Consider the following 21,984-nt stretch of genomic DNA (forward strand, 5'->3'; position numbering starts at 1 on the left):
ATATCGTTCTGTCCTCTTTCTTTGTTGTCCTACCATTGCCAGGCATTGTCTTGTTGTATGCAAATCCACACCACCATGCTTAAATGGTATGCACTGCGTATTGTACCATTAGCTGTGCTTTCCCCACCTCCTGATCCGTAGTGCCCTATCTTTTCCCTTTCTTGTGTTTCAATACCTCATTCGTTAAAGTGCTCCTTTACTTGTAGCCCTTTCCCTAGCTCTCTTCCGTTCAGCTCAGCGCGTCAGTCCCAAACGTACATTGTTCTTTTGCTGTCATGTGGCTAAGGAGACTAATATGTCTACTGAAAGAATCTCAGTTTGACCTCTCGGCACTGGTTTGAATTATGGTGAGTCTACTCAGCCTTTCATCCTTCCAGGATAGGTAACAATAGCCTTAAAGTAGGAGCATCAAAATTCTCTGCAAAAGGGGGAACATGTGCCTTATAAACACACACATAATGTTAGGTAACCGGGGAGTCTTTGCGAGCCAGCCCTAGGCATAAGGTCAGGCTACCATTAACGAACAATGACCTATGTGAACGAGATCAATGCTGGTGTAGAGCTTCTTCCCAAGTTTGGTTCCAGCTGATTGGACTCTGCCTGTAACTGCTACGGAGGTACAATCTCAGGTGCCTCGTGAGCATGTCACTTCCTGTGAACAGCTGTCCCTTCTTCTTGTTGGCCCGAGGCCCGCGCACCATAGTTTCTTGATTAGGATTCCAAGTTTTGCTGTTGTGGCCAGCTTCAATATATCCTCTCTGGTTTTTTTCCTACGATTTCAGCCTGCACATAGGACCCATATTGCCTCCAAGGGCTTCTACGAGTGTAAAAAGTTCAACTTTGCCCTTTTAAGAGAATCTGTTAACTGCTGTGTGAAATTGAAGCCCCCCATTTTGGCACTGTATGCACTGTTGCGCATGTGTAATGGAGTAGGTTGCGGTGCTGATGTCAATGTGGTTGGTAGTTCTTTGTTTTTATCTTAACTTTGTACTGCTAATGCCCATGTGTTACCTTGCTCTCTATTTGTTCGGGGTGTATGAGCAAACATTCTGCCCATGTGGTACCTGCTCCGGGCAGACGAGGGAAACCTGCACTGCTCATACCCATTTTTAGGTCGAGCACGCAAGCACTTTGAGCTGTAGTAAGCATTGTGAGCTTTTAACCACACCCACTGAACGGCCATCACTTTCACATGTTGGGCTTGCTTTTCAAAAATCCTTTGTTATCATTGGTTAATGCTTTACGTTTGTCCATCCTTGGGGTGGTTTGTTACCGCCTTGCAGACTGCCTCTGTTAGATGGAAAATTGCACAACTGCTGATACATTTAACTGCGAGTGAACTTCTTTTTCTTTTTGTGTCTCTCCTTCGTGCACATGGCAGCCATGGCGCTTTGAATTGGTTCGCTTATGTCAACTGTTTTACTGTTAATTTTCAATTTAAGTGGCAAGAAAAGTCCAGTTAGGAATTTACAACGCTAATAGCTGTAATTCGGGCAAACATGTGACCCATTGTATTGTAAATGCGTCTTTGTACTTGTTTTCTGTCTGAGTGCGAAAGAAGCTTACTCTGATGGTGCATGTGCGTGTGTGTGTGTGTGATAGAGCTGGGTGAGTGTGTGAGTCCTTGTATGAATCCTTCTGTGCTGCTGTTTGTGCTATAGCTGTTCTACGTGTGAGAGGGAGGATTGCAAGGCCAGTGCCCACGTGGTTCTTATACATTGTGTAGGTATGGTGGGAGGATGAATAGGCTACTGATTATGCTGTGCGTGATCCGTGAGTGTAGGGGAAATTTTTATTCCCTCTGCTCTTTACCCTTCAATGCTGCAGTCCCCCACCAAACTCTACTCCCGCTTGAACTCTGCACCCGGTGACCCTTCACTGCCCACTTGCAACCTGCTTTCCCTCCTTTGTTTCTCAAGCTCCCCATTGCACTTTGCAGTTTAGCCTGTCACCCTCCATCCTCTCTGCCCCCAATACTTGTTCCTCGCACCTTGTATGAACCTCCATAGACCTTGCCCTCTCCCTTGTTCATGCTTCCCCTTTTGATAATTGTGTAGTGAAAAAGGAGTTGACCGTACTTAATTAACATACAACAAAGGTACAGCATGGATGCAAACTTCTCTAGCATAATGAAAACAAATGGGACAGGTGGCAGCAGCATATGCTTACCTAAAAACAAACACACACGTTATTTTCCTCTCTTTCACACAAACAATAAAAAGTGGAGCGTATGAGCAACATTTCCTTTATGGTTGGTAATAGTTATTTACTACCCATGTCGTATACCTCTTTATGTATTACTCAAGCATGCAAACATCTTTTCAATATACAAAAGCCAAAACCATTGTCAATAGAAGGTGCTAGGTTATCAGTCATAAGAAAACTGGCTGTAGACTGTCAAAACCTGTGCTATGTGGGATAGAACATTTCCATTCCTGGCAAACATTGGGGTTTTTATAAGTCTGGAGGTCACTAAACCCACCAGACTCATGGGTGGCAGTCGCGCAGCCGCCAATGTGGCAGTCCGAGCGACACATTACAACCCTGGCGGTCGGACCTCCAGCTCCGCCAGGATCAGGGATCCCGGCAGTCTGGAGGTGGTGGCGAGCAGCGCAGCCCTGGGGATTACGACCCCCTTCTCGGCCAGCTGTTTCATGTCATTACCACCGACGTGAAAATGCTGGCGGAGAACGGGTGCAGGGGCCCCCTGGCCAGCACCCTCACAATGTTCAGACAGTGAACATTGCGAGGGTGCTGGTGCACCCTGCGGGCTACAGCATTCCCTTTGGCTTGATTACAAGCCGGAGACAATGCTGTAGGTTGTTTCCCGCTAGGCCCGTCATTCACTGATAAATCCATATTGCCAGACGTTCAGCACATGCCTTTGCAAGGGCATAGCTTGGTCAGTGAGATTTGGAGGGTGCAAATCTAATATATATCCCAACTAAAAAGCAATGAGCCACAGGCTTGAGGATTGGGATGACCAGATTTCAGGATGGATTGTTCATAAAATGAACAGGGTCAGTACAGTTTTGCATTAGCTGGACATGTGTCTAAAATGTTATAGTATACGAAAAATAATGGGTTGGAATTAGGGGTGCCGAAATTTGTGTAATGCACTTTCAGGTCATTACGTGAAATTAAGCAGAATGCAAATCTGTCATTTTGCCCTATATTTTATGTATCCTCAAGTCAATTTTTGGGGCGAGGATGCATTTAAGCAAGAGCACTGCGAGCAACAGCCACTTGCTTTCTGTAGTTCCTGTGCTTTCACTGTATTTTTTTTATTGCGATCTGCTCTATCCACTGCCAATTCTTATAGCAAATGGTGCATAATTACGCAAAGTGGCTTAATGGCGTAATTTTGGGAACTACGTGTAATAAGAGTAACACAAAATTCCTAAAATGACACAGCTTCTTATAACGTTTCACTCAGGCATAGCTAGAATATTGCCACAAGCAATTGCCGGTGGTTAGATGATTTCCAAGCATTCATTCTATCACCTTTTGGGTGTTGAGTAATATGTCTGGAAACCTGAAAATTATGCTTTCCAAACCTAGTACTGCAAAAGTTTGTGGATTCCAAAAAGTATTAAATTTGCATCAATTCTATAAATACTTATATGGGTTCAGTACATGTCTTGTCTATGGCGTCAAGCTTTTCCACTTCTTCAGAAGCACAACTGGACACTTCCAATATTTTTCCCATTTTGTCAGCGTAGTCAATATGCCGCCCCCTTAATGCATGCCCCACTTCCCAAACCATTTTACTTGCACTTTCAAATCATTGAAACGAAGCTGACGGCCATATCACCTCGGATTTGCCTGCTGTTACGTCATTTTTCAAAAGAATGTCCACAGATCCAAACAGAAATGAAGCCCTCTCCAGACCAGCCACACAACCTGAAAATTAAAAGCAAAAAGAATCAATTGCCACATACCCCACACTCGTCCTACATTACCAATTGGCAGTTTGGATACCCTTTAAAGCAGTCCGTCCTCAACCAGCCCAATCTTTATATCCTTTCATCCTCCCCTCCCGTCGAGTTAGTCTCTGTAGCCACCCCCTTTTCTAAAAGAGTGTGTCCCAAGTTCCTCAGTTCCAAGTGTCTCATGCCTTCTTCAAGACCACTAGCAATCAACAAGCCAAAAAACGCACCCCATCTAAGTGTTTAAATATTACCTCACCACTACACTCAACGTTCCTCTGAAAGTTCTGCCACTGTCTCATTGGACACACAGGTATTTTCTCAATATTATCTGCTAAGCTGTCTTCTCTGGTCCGTCTTAGTTTTTCTTACCTAAAGTTCCAGCTCCCAGTCAAGCACTCAAACTCCTCCTTACACACCCTGCCTCACCCCTTTCGTCTCATCAACTTTGAAATGTGGAACCCTGCAATAGCCAACAATATTTCATTCTCCTCCACACGCACTCTATCCACAACCTGTACTAACAAATGTAACAATGTCAAGGTAATAGGCCCTTGTATTGGAGGTGAAGAACCCTTCTACATCTCCCAGCCCTCTAGTATCATCTTGTCCATTTCCTCCACAGACTGTTCATAACTCTAGACAACTTTCCTGTAAAAAGTACACAAGCAATTTGCCCGCAATAGAAACTGGTGACTTCCCTTTTTTCAGTCCAAATCGCATCTTACCTTTTCCTGACTGGATAAATTGCTGCCATGCTTGAAAAACATTGAACTCAGTGTTGACTGTGCCAGCGATCCTTCAATAAGCCTCTTCATTCTTTTTCTCCTACATCCAAAGGTCTAGAGTCATGCACATTTTCCACCAGTTTCCGTTCAGCGCTAGACCACAGAATCCCCTCCAATGCAAATGGAACAGAGCATCTGCAAAGTCATTGTTAACTCTAGGTACATGCTGTACCCAAAAAGCAGCATTGGTCAAGCAACCCAACACAAAAACTTGTAACAACTATAGTACCTTCAAATCTCTCACTGTATGTCTATTTATCATGTTAACCACCGCCATGTTGTCCACATGGAAAGACACCATCTGATTCCACTGCCACAGCCAATAGAAAAATCTTTAAAAAGGTGAAGCTTCTACCTCCATGCTTCAACGCTTCCAGACACTTCTCTGTGCACCACCTTCCCGGCCAAAACAATCTGAAACCTCCACCCCTGACTCCATCAGAAAAAATCTGTATAGACTACTCTGTCTCTTCCTATATTTCTTCCAAAGCTATGCCATTGAAACATTCAAAAACATTCTCCACACTTTCATGCCTGTTTTTATCCACACACACCCAGGCAAATCATGTGATGCAACAGCTGGTGTCCCATTAAAGTCAGCCAAAAGTGTCTGGTAAAAAAAAAACATTGTCTTAATCACCCTACCAGCAAAGTTTAGGTGACCAAGTAAGAATTTTATCTTGTGTACAGTTGTCTTGTTCTGGTTCAGCATCTCATCTAGCATTTGAAGCAAAGGTCTATGCTTCTCATCAGGCAACAGGGCCTCCATTCTGAGAAAGTAAATCTCAATGCCAAGATATGATATGACCAACTTAAGACCAAAGGTCTTTTCCGGTGCCAGGGTAACGCCAATCTCCAGCTTCACTGCCTGAAATGTTGCAACATCCTGGTGCTAAAAGATGGTTCTGAAAAACACAATCAAAATAGGTCATCCAAGTAGTGGGTAACTACATAGAACCCTGTGAAATGCTCAAAAGTCAACAACAGGAATGTAAAATGTTTTTCAAATAGCACACATGATAGAGAGCACCCCATTGGAAGCGCTTTATCTATGAAGAATCAGCCCTCAAACTGAATGCCGGGAAATTCATAGTATGTGGAGTGCACAACAGAAGCCTAAAGGCGAACTTAATGTCTGTTTTTGCCATAAATGCTGTAGACCAACCTACTTTACCACTTCAAAAACAACGTTGACTTAAGTATAGGACACTGAACCTTCGTTATCCTAAATGTCAAGGTTTCGATAGTTACAGAAGCTTCTTTTAGACAAACTTGCTTCCAGGGGATCTCGATGATTCACGCCCTTTTGATTTTGCCAACTTGCAGGAGGCCTCCTTTATCTCAGCATCCCAGATTTGAGGAAGCCTTCCAGAAGGCCCTGTCAAGCCGGATGATGGGGAGGCGCCTTGTTTTTCTGTTGGTGGTTTCTTGACAACAGTTCTTACAGAATGAGGAAGTCGAGGCAGGGCAGACATAGTATTTACGAAACCATGGGTGCAGTCAGGGTGAAGTACCCACTGCACAGTTTTCTCGCGTTATGTAATAATAATCCGGAGGTGACTCTTCTTAATAAGCTTCCATGAAGCAAGGAGCTGGTAGAGTTAGATAATTATTATGTCGGGCGGTGTAACTAGGTTGGCCTCAAAAATTCAACATAAGCAAAGGGCATCAATTAAGATTACTTTTTATACATTGCACATGTGGTCCAGTTTCTGCAGAGTGGTACTTGCAGATGAATTGTTCTATCTTAATGTTGCTTGAAAAGAGACTCCATGTTACAACAGACTGATGTGTGCAAAGTGATGTACTGCTCTGCATAGTTTCACTTCCCTTTTATCTCCTCCCACTTTGTCTTGTGATATCCTTCTCTGCTGCTCTAATTTTACGTGCAGATTTTTTCCACAATACTCTCACCAATTTCTTCTCACATCATACCCTAAATTATCTTGTTTTTTCTCTCATTCTGGTGATAGCCCCGCTGCCCAGTCACCCAAGCCAATGCTTTTGTAAATTCCCTTACTTTCTCGCATTCTGCTCACTATTAATGTTTCTACACACCACATCGGTGCCCTTTTTAGCCTTTCCATTCTCACCTTCCTCTAAAGGTCTTTAGTTCCTCCCTCCTCCTATGCCAGTTGTATCTTCTTCAGCACGTCCTTAAGAATCTCCTCTTTCCATACTTCTGCCTATATTTTACGTGTTCGGCCAGATCTTAAAAATATATTTACTCCTGCTAACTGCATTAACCCTTTGTCCGTAACGTTGCCCTGTCCTGTTCTTCCCTGAGGATCTCCAAGTTTTTAAGCCTCTACCATATACTTGTACCAGCCTTTCTGCTCTCTCTACTTCCTTTACTTCTTCAACTGCTCTTCACCCTTCACTGGTATTGTTTCCTTTTACTTTACTTCCTTTTCTGTTGGTTGTCTCCTGTATGTTATTCCCTTCTCCTTGCTTTTGCCACTACTTTTGGCCATTCCTCAATGGCCTTTATCCCTTTCTTGGCCAATCCACCGCCATCACTGTGTGCTCTCTGCCATCTTCATGAAAGTCCACCTGCATTCTTCCATATTTATTTTTCTCATCCCATTGTGTTTGTGTCTCCCCCCTTGCAGGTATAATGAAAGACAAGGAGCGGAAGCTAGAAGAGGACATCCCGAGCTCACGTTCATCTCACTGCGCATTCCTAGGTTCACTCCTTTGGGAGCGTACCCTCCCATACAATGAAATAGAATATGTCGACCTGGATGAGTTCCTCCTTGAGAATGGCTTGCCACCCAGTCCGCCACACCAAACATATTCGTCAGCCAACCTGACACCACCTCCATCAAACCAGTCAGTGGTAGATCTCAGCCGGCCAGCATCCTGTGCCTCTTCCATCTCCGCCTGCTCCTCCCCAGTGCAAGACATGATGGCAAACGAGTACGAACACTGTAACGGAAAAGCAGGTACTGCCTTGTGCTGTCACTAGCAAGACAATAGATCTCACTTAGGGACATAGTAAAAATCTTTAGTGGGTTGTCCACAAAGCTGTGCTTTCATTGTGTAATATTATCATTGTGTAAAGTATTTGTTGCAGAGTAGTTTGGTAACGGGGGATGAACTTCTACACCAGCATCATTGGAAACATGTGTCATATTAGCAGCTGAGACATTAGTAGAGACACTGGTTTTCAAAGAGAGCCATCTGCTAACCATTACCCTCCTCCCACGTGGCTGTCCTGTATACCTTCCTTTGTCCTGCTCTGTGTTCTTGTATTTTCCACCCTCTCTAAGGCACTCCATTGCTTTGTAGCTAGATTTGTTCTACTTAAGTCCAAATACATATATGTCCTAGTTACAATTCACACACAGAAATGGAGACGAAGGTGGTTATTTGGGGCTTGATGGAGTGGATGAACCACCGTAAATTGGCAGCTAACCCAATCCACAACACTCACCATTTCCCTACCCTATTTTAGAGGTGAAAGAACCACTGAGTTTGCACCCAGAGAGGCTTAACTTGACTGAACTTACTCTGACAGCACAAACCCTTGACATGCCGGTCTGTTCGCCACTAGGCCACCAAGTAATAGTTGTGATCGCTAGGGTGAGTAGACATCTCTAGATTTCCCTACACAGGACTGTCATGCCTGAAGTGGCTGTCCCCATCACCGAAATTAATTCATGACCCTGAAGTCAGGCTCGTTATGGCAATTGATTGTTTATATTCCTGCTTTGATGGTTTGTTTTTTAAAAAACAGGCAGAAATGCCGAGCGGGCCAAAAAAACATGCTGCTGCTCAGAATTCCCCTAGGCTTATGGTGTAGGCTTAGAGATCCTCAGCAGGCAACGCAGTGGTTTCTAAAGAGGGCAGGTGCTTCTCTGCAAGGAAAGTGGAATCTATACCATAGTTCCAAAAATGTTGAAACTTTGGCAGGTTTTCAGGATTTCTACATGAGAAAGATTTTCATCCAATGTATATAAATGGAACATAGTTACATAGTGCTTATCATTAAAATCTAGCATGGACCTAGCCCTTCTGAAGCTATACTGAATACCCCTGGACATCTATTGCAGAGGGGATGGAAATAGTGATCCTTTTCTGCCATGTGCTCTCTGTGTTATCTGTGAATTGGAAAACTGCAGTGTGTGTTTGCGCAAACCCATGCATGCATGTATGGATTTCCTCTGGTCTCCCATGCTGACTCTTCTCTTCTGCCAGGTATCTCTGTCTCACTTTGCATACATTGAAATTACAAGCTGCTGTTGTAGCACCAAAATGCCCTACAGTATGTGTGGTAAGATGGGCAGCAGCAACCTTCAGCACATGAACTTGATGGGCGCAGATGCTGGGTGTCTTTGTGGTGCACTCAAAGAGGAACACATGCCCCATAGTTTACCCTGATAGAATATGTTGAGAAACCCATGTGAAATAATAGCTTGGTGTATGCTAGAGAAGGGTGTGTAATGTTCACCTGCTACGTGTTGCTTATAGAACAGCAATGGGGATGCTAGCAGTAAAATTGGACTTCAAGGAGACACCTGAAAGTAGTAGGTTTGATCTCAATTGAGAGCCTGATGTGGGGGGCATTTGAGTATTTGTGGGCTCACATAGAACTATAGGTGAGATCCCTGTGTGACTGTGTGACTTAGGATTCAATATGTTATTAATAGTGTGGGAGACAGTTTCCAAGATTTTGGGAGCATTCCTAAGGGACTTGTACACTGTTCATAGCATTAAAGTTGATAACATGGTGAAATGAAGCCAATGAAAGTGTTTAGGAATGGGCTTAGTATACACGTCTGTTGTCATACATAGTGCCATACTGAGCAACTCTGATTAATTTGGCTACGTAGACCTTTTGATACCAACAATAATCAGCCCCACTTTTAATGATCACAGCCAACTGGGCTTGATTGAAAATGCATTTTTTTCAGTCAAAAATTCACAATCCTGATTTATAGAATCACGGTTGATATAATTTCATTGCTACATTCTTACAGCCTGATTTAGAGTTTGGCGAATGGGGTTACTCGATCACAAACGTGACGGATATCCCGTCCACAACATTATGATCCCATTATATCCTATATGAATTGTAATACGGCGGATGGGATATCCATCACATTTGTAACGTAGTAACCCACCCGCCAAACTCTAAATCAGGACCTTAGTATTAGGTGGAGTTTGTGGGTTTTTCTGGGCCATAGATTCCTGAAAATACATGTGAACACATATGTTAGTTTACACGTAACGCTTGCGTGTAGTTTCTCACTATGGAAATTCATGTATATTTAAACCCTGCCATTGGCATTGTTAGTGTGTTGCTAGAGTGGGAACTGGAAGGGGGTGACTCTTAGGTCAAGTGATTCCTCCACAGTGAAAAAATATTTTCCCCGTTGCGAAATAAATGAAACTTTAATGTGCACATATGTGTCACACTCCTCCAGGCAGAAGGATCCACCCAGCTGAAACGCTGCCTGGGTAAGTATTAAATAATTATGCAAACGAGCGCCCACTGAAATGTATGACTGGGGTAGATTTCTAAGAGTATTCCTAAGATTCTTTTCAAATCCCAGAAAAGTCAGACATTTTTCTATAAATTTTGGCAGCAATCATATATGAGCAGATCTCTATCTCAGCTGGCTCTTTGTGAATCGATCCTACGTGTGTTCTCACCATAAATATTGTATATGTTTATAAGTGCTGGTACTTTTCCTAATATTGCAGTGGACTCTTTCTCTGCAAAGACTCTCTGAATCTTCATGCATTTAGTGCTTCCAGATTGACACTAGATATGACAAAACCTTTGGAAATTTGAGGAGTGGTTTGAGAATGCTATCGCCAGTATGATCCTTCTATTGGCTTTAATCATCATCATCAATACGTATCTATTGCTCCAACCCTTGGGCATCCAAGAGAGGTATAATAGAATAGGCAGCTTTTGCTGACTCATTACAAGGATAATTGGGGTTTCAGCCCCTCCCTGAAAGTTCAGTACTGAGCCATCAGACAAAGTCAGACAAAGCCAGCGCCTGACTCCTCGAATGGGAAACGCTTTATGTCTTGTGCTTGCCTCTGTGTATTTTGTGGGGACAGTTGTTTTTTTAATCAACCAAAGTTCTGTAACTTACCAATAGGTTGGGATGCAGTCTTTCAAACATTTGGTTGTGTTGCCATCTGTAGTAGTCTTTAAGTTAGTGTTAAGACCCAAATTTCATCTTCTCCTGTATTGAGAGGTGATGTACGGCCTTCTCAAAACATGTTCACTAGGAACAACATAAGGTCCAGCTCTGACTGCTGAGTTTGATATAATTTGCATACTTGGCTACTGCTTTTTTTCTGGATTTGCGCACTCAGCAATGTGACTTCACCCTCCAGTTCCTCTGGCAGTTTTACCTCTGCTGTCTATGTCTAAGAAATGTCGAAAAAGCCAGAACAATTTCAAGCGATAGTTGCAAATTGCAACCACTATAGAAACCCAGCCCTCCAGTGACCTGCGTTCATCAGAGACTATGTGTGTAGTCTTTTTTACTTGAATAAAGCTCTTGGCTATTTCGCTGAAGTTCTTTAGCACATGAACAGACCCTATTAAAAGGATCTGAAGCTTTCTCTTGTTCTGACTTTCCAGATCTCCACCATACATTGTTGGATACTGAGAAATAGTTAATTAATCATGTTCTAGTATTTCTTTATATCACAGTGCCATTTGCTTCGTTGTAGAATGGCACCCCTAGATCACAAAAAACTTATCTAGAAGCTGGTTGTAAACATTGAACTACAGAGAGAAAAGGCAGAAACCATATATGGTTTTATATAGGACTTGCTGTTCTGAAGTCTGGGCACCCCCATTTTTTTACTTGAGCCTATCTATCAGACAAAAAAGACGGCAATTCTATCTCTGCAATCCTTTACCCACAATCCTATTCCACATGCTCCTACGTCCCAATTTTATTTGGGTGGTGCTTAAGAATGTTGATGGCTGGAGTGGACGGACATCAAAACAGAGGCCTTCTGGGCCTTGGGGATTTTCCCCAAAAAAGGGTACCAATGGATCACTGGCATGCAGGGGCAATGCTTGTTTTATGCTTGGCACGAGCTTACATGCGACTGATTCTTCATAGCCCTGTCAGTCTTTTTAGAATTTCCATTCTGTTGAGTCATCACCGAATTTTACTATACTTAGGAAGTCTAAATGATAAAACTCTCCCTAGCAAATAACACTGATTGGTTGGGCCCATTACTGCTTTTGGATGTTTGGTCTAGGTATCAGTGATGCGTCGCTCATAGATATTCCCCTTACATAGTTTAGTAAAAACTAATGGAATCAGTACTGATGCAGAGTACTTCCTGTACAGTTATTTGGTTAGAATTGAGCAGTTTAAGAGACAATTGGTAAAGGGAAAGAACTGCTCCCTAACTATCGTGTAAACGGAAATAACACAGACAACAGACGCGTGGGAGGGACGAAGCAACATAGACAATGGGGATGGGAGGTAAGTAGCAACACGGACTACAGGCGCTATGATGTGGTCAGTGATGGCCACTTCATAGCACTTTTTTTGTTTTATACCAGGTGGTACACAACAATGTAGGCACAGAGAAGGGAGAGAGAGAGAGAAGAAGAAACATGAACAACAGGGGCAGGAGGGAAAAAGGAACACAACGAGGAAATAAGAAAGAAAAATAGTACCTCAATGACACCACAAGCAGCAGAAGGAAACTAACCAAAGCCCCTTGTAGTAAACACAATCTCTTTCACTGTCTTAACTGAGACCTAAAAATAAAATCTGTAAAATAAAGGTGTCAACACAGGAATTTCTGCAAGTGTGTTGCTGAAAAATTTAATTCCTAGTTTAAACGTGATAAGATACAGTAGATTCACCAAATATTCTAGGCTGACAAATGAAGCCCACCCGCCCCCAGCAACCTAGGTTGTGGTGGCTGGTGTGCACTCACCAGAAGAGGCTACTGACCCCTACTATCTACATACCTAACCCTCTCCAACCCCACCCCCATGCCTAAATCCACCAATCACTACCTAGCAGACCCTTGGCCTGCTCTACTCGCCAGGAGACCAAGAGGAGCAGCATGGCTCAGAATTGCTCGCGGAACAAGGTCTATCTGATAACAGGTTCTTTTTAATTTAATTCCACTGCTTAGAAAAGCTTTCTTAAATTTAAGGCATTTAATTTTTCCAGTATGCACAGTTAAGATTCTTACGCCTTAATTAAAACACAAAAACTTTCGAGCATCCAGAAAACTCTCGACCATATATCTGGTGGGAAATCTTTTAAAATAGCTGAATTAATTGATCGCCTGCTGCAAGTTACAATCACACAGCATGGCTGACTCCACATTTCATCTGTAAGATACTGATAAAATAGTATCATTAAATTGAGGAATAACATTGCCAATTTTTAAGCACCGAAGGCCAAGGACTTTGAGTTTCATGCTACATAAATGGTCAATATTTAGATATCAGTATTAGAAAGATGCATGCCTTAAAAAGAGGTAAACTGAACAAATCCTGCAAGGTGAACAGGATTAGCCAGGCCTTGAAGCTTTGAGGTCTGGTACTAGAATAATGTAGTAAGAATATCGCCTGACCTAAATATATGGTCCTTAACATTGTTTACAAAAATATCGCCCCATTGTAGTTAATAATAGAAAAAAGAACCTTATTTTTTTTATTTAATAGAAAATCTACTCCTAATCTGACAAGATTTTTGTTAACTATATTTAGGGCGATATTAGTATATTTATGTCTACAATATACTGACATAGAGACAATTCTAAACTCTATGCAAGGAACCCTGCCACACACCTCTAACAATGAAGATCAAATAACCTAAAAATGAAAAGACCAAGGATTGGTGTTAGTTCTGCAGTCTTCTACCAGCAATGAGATTTGAAATGTTAGTATACAAGCTACTATGAAGAGCAGAATTTTTACTAAATGTAAAGGTCTTTCTTAACAGCCGTTCATACTAAGTGTTGCCCTGCGTATATGTTTCCAACTCCTGCATATAAAAGAATGAAGATGAAGTAATTTACCGGGGAATGTGTTTTTCACCGAGCAAGGTATTTCTTTTTATAATTTGCATATTCGTTTGCATAGTGCTTCGTTCCTCTGAGGAGGCTCCGAACCACGTTCGGTGAATGAGTAGCAACCATGAGTGAGAGCTCACGGGGTGAGTGTGGACTTTGATTCGCTAGTCTGCTCGGAGGTCACTGCTTGTCTGCTCGGAGGTGACCACGCCTCCCCGTCTGCGATCCGTCTCTTCAGGTTAGTATAAGAAAGCAGTATGCCGAGCAGCCGTGGCTTGGCACCGCGCTAACAGAAGATTGCCCAACTGATATTTCCTGTTCTTCCAGGGCAGTTCTCCCTCACATGCTCAGGCATAATCCTTCTCAGGCTGTGCGCCAAGAATATGGAACAACATCTTTTCATATGTCAGATTATCACCCTTATATCTGCAGTTGAGAAGGGGGTTGGTCTCCTTAAACATCTTATCCATCACTCATACGATGCATCCGGACCCAACGCTAATACTTGAATGAGATCCAAAGTCCCCTCTCTAGTGACGTGAGTACGTTAAATCGCGTAATATAAGTCCCACGTGGAGCAGGACTGCATTTCTGCTCAACCTTTGACTTCAACTGCCCCAAACAAGGACATCCAACATCCTTACGTACAAAACACTCTACGCATCACTGAATTTTATATTTGCGCAGGCAGGTGACCACACAGGAGTAAATCCGTTATCAATTCCACAGTGACACGCACATGCTGCCAGAGTTAGTGCAAACGTTTTTTTTTTCATTTTTAACAGCTGCTGATGTGCTCAGAGGAAATGCTCAACTCCGCCGTGCCACGACCCAACACAACAGTGCCACCAGCTGCTCACACCGTCACACTCCACAATCGGCCTGCACACAGTTCAGAATAACACCAAGTGGTAATCGTGCACCCAGGCAGTCGTGCCCTGATTAATCTGCCAGCCATGCTTTCCTGGTATGAAAAGCATTCATGCACGGAGAACTGTCAGGCACGCACCACTAACCACGTGAAGTGGTGACAGCATGCACTGTCACATGTGCACTTGTAGTCTACACATGCACTAAGGAGTCAGATACCTCCTTAACCGTTAAAGTTGTTTCTCATTAACCGGAGGTACTTACTTCAGAAGCACCATTTCCAAGTAAAACATTTCTCATCCCAGTAATAATTCTCCAGAATCCTTCCCACAGTGTGGCTATTCAGGTCACGATAACGTTTTACAGAAGTGTACAGGGTCATTTTAAAGCCCTGTACCAACATCGAACTTCCCTCTTCCTCCGCCATCTGGGATTGCGCTCTTCCGACACCGCTCACACCACAGGGGACGCCATTAGACTCCTCACTAGGCGCCCTTCGCCTTACCGTGAATGCTTCTAGCTTCTACTGCAACAATACTCCTAGTGTTGGACGTGAGGGCAGGCACTACAACATGAACAAGCACTGGCAAAGCCAACAGATCTTGCCTATGCAAGAGCTATGGGCTTTGCCAGTGTGTTTTAGCCATCTTGTACACCAGTGTGGCTGCTTTTCGGCATGGCTAAAAGTTGGTGGCATAGAGGAGAGTGTTGTGGAGTGTCACAGACTGGAACAGCGAAGTCTGGAGTAGAGTGTTGTAGAGTGAAGTGGCATAGAGTTTTGTGTATTGGAGTGGCATAGAGTGATGTACAGTGGAGTGGTGTAAAGTAGAGTGGACTGGTGTAGAGCGCATTGGGGTAGTGTGTTGCAGAGTATAGTGACATAGAGTGCAGTGGTGTAGAGTGCAGCAGCATAGATTTCCTAGGCATACAATGAAGCTTTGTAGAATGCAATGGCATAGATTAAGAGTGTTGCATAGTAGAGTGCAGTGGCATAGAGTGCGGTGGTACAAAGTAGAATAGAGTGGTACACAGTGCAGTGGCGTAGAGTGGTTCATGGTAGAATATAGTTCCACACATCGCAGTGGCATACAATACAGTGGTGTGCTGCAGAATGCAGTGGCGTAGAGTGGAGTAATGCAGAGTAGAGTACATTAGCATAGAATGCAGTAGTGCAGAGTAGAGTGGCTTACAGTTTAATGGCGGAGAATGGAGTGTTGCAAAGTACAGTGTCCTAGAGGGCAGTGGTGTAGAGTGGCGTAGAGTAGAGAGCAGTGACATAGAGTGCAGTTGTGTAGAATGCGTTGGCTTAGAGTGCAGTGGCGTAGAGTAGCGTGGCATAGAGTCCAGTGTTTCAAAGTAGAGGGCAGTGGCATAGAGTGCAGCGGTGCAGGGTAGAGTGCAGTGGCATAGAGTGGCGTGGTGCAGATAGATTAGAGTGGCATACATTGGATTGGCGTAAAGTGCAGTGTTGCAAAGTGCCATAGAATTGTGCAGAGTAGATTGGAGTGGCCTAGACTAAGTGGTGTAAACTGCAGTGCAAAAAGTGCAGAAGTGTAGAATAGGGAAGCACTGGCATAGAGTGCATTGTCATAGAGTGGTACAGAGTAGAGAGGTGTAGAGTGCAGTGGCGTGGAGTGGTGTAAAGTGGAGCGGTGCAGAGTAGTGTGCAATGGCATAGAGTGGAGTATGCATGGTATGTGGTGTGGTAGCACACTGCCATTACAGACAACACATTTTTCAATTGAAATGAGCATTACCTGCACAGATATACAATTTTGCTAAACTGTACAGCACATAAATGATAATATATGGAAAGGGCAACACCTTGTGTATTGATTTGTTTTGATCTTATTAAAGTATGTGTTTCCAACAAACTTCACAATTAACAAAAATGTGTTTCACTTGTGTGTTCCTAGTACTGATATATTCTGAAATACTTGCACAGTTCATTTAAATGTTGCTGTGTGCTAGAAAAAAAACCTTTCCTACCTCCAGTATTCAACAAGATTGTCACATAAATCCTCTCAGTCCAAGTCTACTCCAAGCTCCCTCAGAAGAGGGAGACTGACAAATGACTTCTCCCTTTGAAAGCACAGCAAATGTGACAAGATAAGAACAATATTTACAGTCCTGTTTACAGAAAGAAACACTTGTGGAAGAATACTTGGGGGAGAGGGGGAGGGGCTGGTGTGAAAAGGCTTTGCTCCTTGGGAGGGACTAACTCACCCTGGACAGCCTAAAACAAATGAAGCCAGCAAATAGAAAGCCAGAAAATAAATGTACAATACAAACCACAAAGCCAATGGTAAGAAACAGATGAAATGCAATCCCAAGGAAGCTTTGTGAATGGCACCAAGATGTCTTTATAAAATCAGATAGCTGCGCTGTCTGGTAGGCTTTGACCTAAAAAGAGGCTTGAAGCATTCTTTGTCCTTCTCCTGAGTTTGACAAGCTGCATCTATATTTTCTATTATTATCAAAGTCAGTAATATTATTTTTAATGCACTATTTTCTATATTTTATTTTGAATTACAGGGTAAGTCTTGCACCTTCCTTTCCACTTTCCGCCCACCCTAAACCTCGTCATTTATACCCTGCCCTCAATTAATCTCTCATCTTCAACCAGTATTTCTCTATTTATGTCTGCATTGTTTTTGTTTTCCCAATATTATCACCCAAGAATTGTGTATCCTGATGTTGTAATACTGAAAAAATATCGACTTTCATGCTGGCTTTAAATCATGTGTAAACACTCTCTTTTTAAGCAGCTAAAGAAACCAAGATACAATGATATAAAGTGATTTGCCTAGAATCAAACATTTTGGCTCAAGTGGGAAAATCAGGTTTTGAACCACTTTTTTCTAATCTCACAGTCATCCATTCCATCACTATATCATATCTCAATTTACCTATCAAAACACATCTCATTATAAACACAAAAGCATACTGTCTATGTCTCGACCAAGCAACTAGACACAATTTCTTTTTAACCACTATGATACTTTCAGCTGCCAGACCACATCTCCACGTAGCTACTTAACTACATTTCAAATCAAGCCCTGGACCAGAATTTCTCTCAGCTGTGAAATGCAGCCACTGAGGGCTTGACAAGAGGCTGTGATGAGGTCACCTAGAAGGGAAATATCAATAACGTATACACAAACTTTGTAAGGAACAGGGACGGTCACAACTCTTTTGAACTTGACATACTACAGGACAATGGCCAGATCCTAGAGTTGCTAGAGTTTTTATAACTATTCCACATGTCATCGTACCTCCCAAACATTATTCCAAGGAACTCGCTGGACCTCATCTGAATTTAGTTGCTCTTCTCGTATACCTTACAAATCTTCTTTGAGCTGGTTCTCAGGTTTCCTTGGTTTCCTTATTTGCCTAAATTGAACCTGAAGCCTAACAGAGTGAATTCTGGCAAAGGCGCCGGTGGCTCTTGTGCTGCCAACTCCTTTGGCATCTGCATGTCCCCAATCCTTTTTTCATTGTAGTTTGGGTGCTCAGGTATGGGTTAAAGAAGGCTGGCAAATGCTGCAAAAAAAGTGTATTCTTGGACAGGATTGTGCCTGCACACCGTTTCTGCCAGAAGCAGACAGCCTGAGATAGCTCTTGCCTGGCCCCTGACAAGAAAGCTTGCTTAAGCCAGTCAACAGTCTAAACATGCAGCTGGTCCTGCTTAACTCCAGCTACGAAAGCAACTCTTTGGAGGAGACGGAGACGTGGTTTGGGCTGAGAAAGAGGAGCGAGAACCGTACTCATGTACTGAACCCCACCCCTTGATCTTGTTTGAGTTTGAGATGCATTGCATGATGCAGTGGCAATTAGTGATTATGCTTACAAATGGTAGATTTATCTACAGCCCACTCCAATTTCCCCAGAAAAGTAGGTTATCATTGCCATTTCTTCATAAAAAAGATACTGTGCATATTTTCTCTAGGTGGCAGCATTTGTTCCTCAGTCAGAGTGGTCTTTTGTGTCCTGGGGCGGTGTCCAGCCCCTGGTTTAGGTTGGCTGACATGCAGTCTTAATAGCCTGGTGTGCTGGTGGAACATACCTGCGGCTCTGCTGTGCCTGGGCGAGTAGGGTCACCCACCCGCATGTTTGGGTAAGTAGTGTGATTGCACCAGCCTGCACATTATCAAGGCCCTCTGGCTAATAGTAGTCAGGAGCTGTCTGTACTTGGTGGCTACATGAGGTGAGAGATAGACCACAGAAGGGCTCAGCTCACCACAGCGACATTTGGCTGCAGGTAGCTTACCATGACATAGCTGCAGTTGGGTGACCAGTTGTTGCATCCCACGCAGAGCCAGTAGTTCATGGCTGTACCACACCAGCATGCTTCCTGTCGGACGCCAATAAAATTCAACAGAAATGGGCCTGGTGCAACGGAGTGCGTGCACCGAAAGGAAGGAAGGTGTGGTAAGGGGTGAAAGTTGCAGCCTGGCCTGGGTCACCCATGTGGCCCATTTGTGTTTAGAAGATCAATGGTAGCATCATGTGCACGGGTGGCATTGCCCACTGATCCCCATCGCCTGATAGTGTTCATGTATATGTAGGAACAGGTGTTTGTAGAGCGTGGACCTGGCTAGACAGCAACGAAGTGTTGATCTAACCTGAATAGCTCTGAAGGACAACTCATGACTATTACAATGAAGCAGGGTTTTAATGGCTGATGAACATTGGGCTGGTGGGTACAGAACAGTCAAGCATTTACCTTCTATGGGCATTTAAATAGACGAATTTCTGGCATCTGATGTTAAACTAGACCTGTCCTGGGAATTACAAAAATTGGTCCAGGCTAGGACTGACCAACTGGGGTTCCTGAAAGGGTGGCATCAGACTTGGTGGCCCCGGATATTGGGATTCAAGAGTCACGAGTCAGTGAGAGTCAGCTTTTATGGTCTGTCTCTACATATGCGTTATTTATAAGGACTTTGCTCCAGAGAAAGTGACGAACAGAAATGTAACAGAAAAGCTTGCCGACTTACTGTATGTCACAAACTAAGCATGTTTTAAAATAAATTCAGGGGATAAGTTGCCTGTTGCCGCGTTGCAGGTGTATCCAGTAAACCTGAGAGGTTAATACTGCTAAAATGTCTCCGGTGGTTACTTCTACCTGCTGCACAGGTGTACGTCTGTGGTACGCTGGCTGGACATTCTATAATAGTTTAGACTTCAGAGGGTTAATGTGCCCAGTGCTGAGCAGCAGGGATGCCATGGGCTGTGGTGCACGCCCCCTTGACTGCTTTGGTAGTCAAATGTAGCAGTTATCAGGGTTCCATGAGCCCGGTTTCACTGCGCCCGTGGTAGTCACGCCCCTGCCTGCTGTTCACGCGTTTGCTTCGTAGTAAACATTTCTCAGTGAGTTAATGTGTATGTTCCAGAGGTCCTTATAGATCCTCCGGGTTATAACTTGCAACCCTGGTAAGACGCCTGTGTGCTTATATAGCCCCTGCAAACATCTACATTTAACTTGAAAGGTATCATTGAATGCTTCCAGGTTTTTACCTTGCATATTAGATTGCGTTGACTTATTAGTAATAAGATTGTTTCACATGAATGTGTATATATATAATACAATACTAAAAAAGACAGACACTCATATACAACTTTTTTTTAAATGTCGTTTATTTTATACGTTTTTTATGAGCATACTCTAGTCAAACACTGATCGTCTGATTTTTACTCCTGCAAATCAAACGATCCTTTTTTACTCGCTTGAAATGCTATTTACTCTCTAACTTTAAAAATAAGTGGTGAAATAACCCTTTCCCACAACCTATCTGGAACACAGTTTGCATGGGCTGGCTACCCTTGAAGCCTTGGGTTGAGGCAGCCACGTGCCAGACAGGCTGCTTGTAACAGCCCCGGGTCAGTCATGTTGCAGTCCTTAATGATTTCTCTACTGAAAAACTAAATGGATGTTTTGGTCAGTGTGTTGTGCCTTCTAGAGATGGCGGGGGTGGCTGGAAGGCGAAACGAATGAAGAAAGAAAGGAATAGAAGGATGTGGTAAGAGTGAGAAGGGAAGATAAATGGGAAGGGATGAAGAAGAAGCAGCAGGGCGAAAAGGAGAAAGAAACACGGAGATGATCACGGAAATGTCAGCGGCATGTCAGGCCCTGTTTGATTTCTGGTTTGGTTTGATCTGTCAGGCTTTGCATGGAATAGGATGAAGGGGGTGGGAGGCTGGGGCTGACGCAAGGTCAAGTAAGAAAGGAGGAAGGAAGAACTGGAGCTAAAAATGAGGTATGTTGGAGCGAATGAACAACAAATAGAAGGAGGAGGCATGGAAGGGGAGTTAGAGGGAGGAGTAAAAGAAAAGGAGGGCAGGAAGAAAGATGTTGAGAAGAAGAAATTAGACCAGGCATAAGGATGGACACAGATCCAGACACATGACTGAGTACCTCTAATCACCCATTTTCTGTATTGAGCGTTCCCTCAGCCACATGTGATGCCTGCCCTTCTATTATTAGGATGATATCTAGAATTATGATGGATAACAGTGAGGTATGGGGGAGCCTTTCAAAGAGGGCTTCTGAGTGTCATTAGGGGAACTGAGAGAGTGAAGCTCAAGTTATCTATTATGTCACTCAGAACCCCTAGGTGACTAACATCCCTGTAGCTCAGTTACCCATCATAAATGTAGATTTCGTATGGCCACCTAACACCATCTTCTCTTGCTTATAACTGCTAGAATAAGGCAAATGAGTAACATGGAGCCGTGCACAATACTGCCTCTCCTCCTTATCCCAGATGTGAAAAATTACCTGCCGCCCTTAACCTGTCCCCATCACCTTCCCACCTGTAGCTGTGCTCTCTGCTTTCAGGGCTGCCAGGCTCTCGGGGAGCACCGACAGTCTGGCCTGGAAGGCCTGTATGATGTAGCAACAGAGGGTAACCAGTTTTATCAATAACTGATGTGCCACATCAGTGAACTACCAGATTTAAAATCTGGTATAAACGATAGAAACTTCCTATAGGAGCCATGCATAACAATAACATTCACCAATCTCTTTATTAAATGAAAATGCGATCAGCCTAACTCTGTTGCCTTTAAACTCTTGTTTTTTTTGTTGTTTGCCTGCCCAGGCCCTCGCGCGCTCGTGTCTGTGTGTGTGCGCGTCTGTACTGTGCATGCAGGAAGCACATTCCCAGCTCTCTCTGGCTCAGCTCCTCTCTTCCCCCTCCCTCCTGAGCTCCCCTGTCTACGCACGTGAGCCGGAGCGGGGACTGCTGCGCTGGGCACGTGCAGCGGCTCAGACGTTTCTCACATGATGCAATGCAGGCTGCACTTCCAGGCTTTTTATGCGCCTGCCTAGGAACGGGAGTCAGAAGCAGATGGCGAAGGCAGCT

At 43.6% G+C, this 21,984-nt stretch overlaps 1 protein-coding gene across 2 annotated transcripts in view; it reads left to right on the forward strand.

Moving 5' to 3' along the window:
* Window positions 1-21,984, forward strand: part of DBP (D-box binding PAR bZIP transcription factor) — a 129,510-nt gene that overhangs the window by 34,240 nt on the left and 73,286 nt on the right. For both annotated transcript variants that reach the window (XM_069200635.1, XM_069200636.1), the window contains one exon: window positions 7,330-7,662. In XM_069200635.1, coding sequence (XP_069056736.1) covers window positions 7,330-7,662 — 333 coding nt within the window. The remainder of the gene's footprint in view (window positions 1-7,329; window positions 7,663-21,984) is intronic.

The sequence above is a fragment of the Pleurodeles waltl genome, chromosome 7 (genome assembly GCF_031143425.1).
Source record: "Pleurodeles waltl isolate 20211129_DDA chromosome 7, aPleWal1.hap1.20221129, whole genome shotgun sequence".
NCBI lineage: Eukaryota > Metazoa > Chordata > Amphibia > Caudata > Salamandridae > Pleurodeles > Pleurodeles waltl.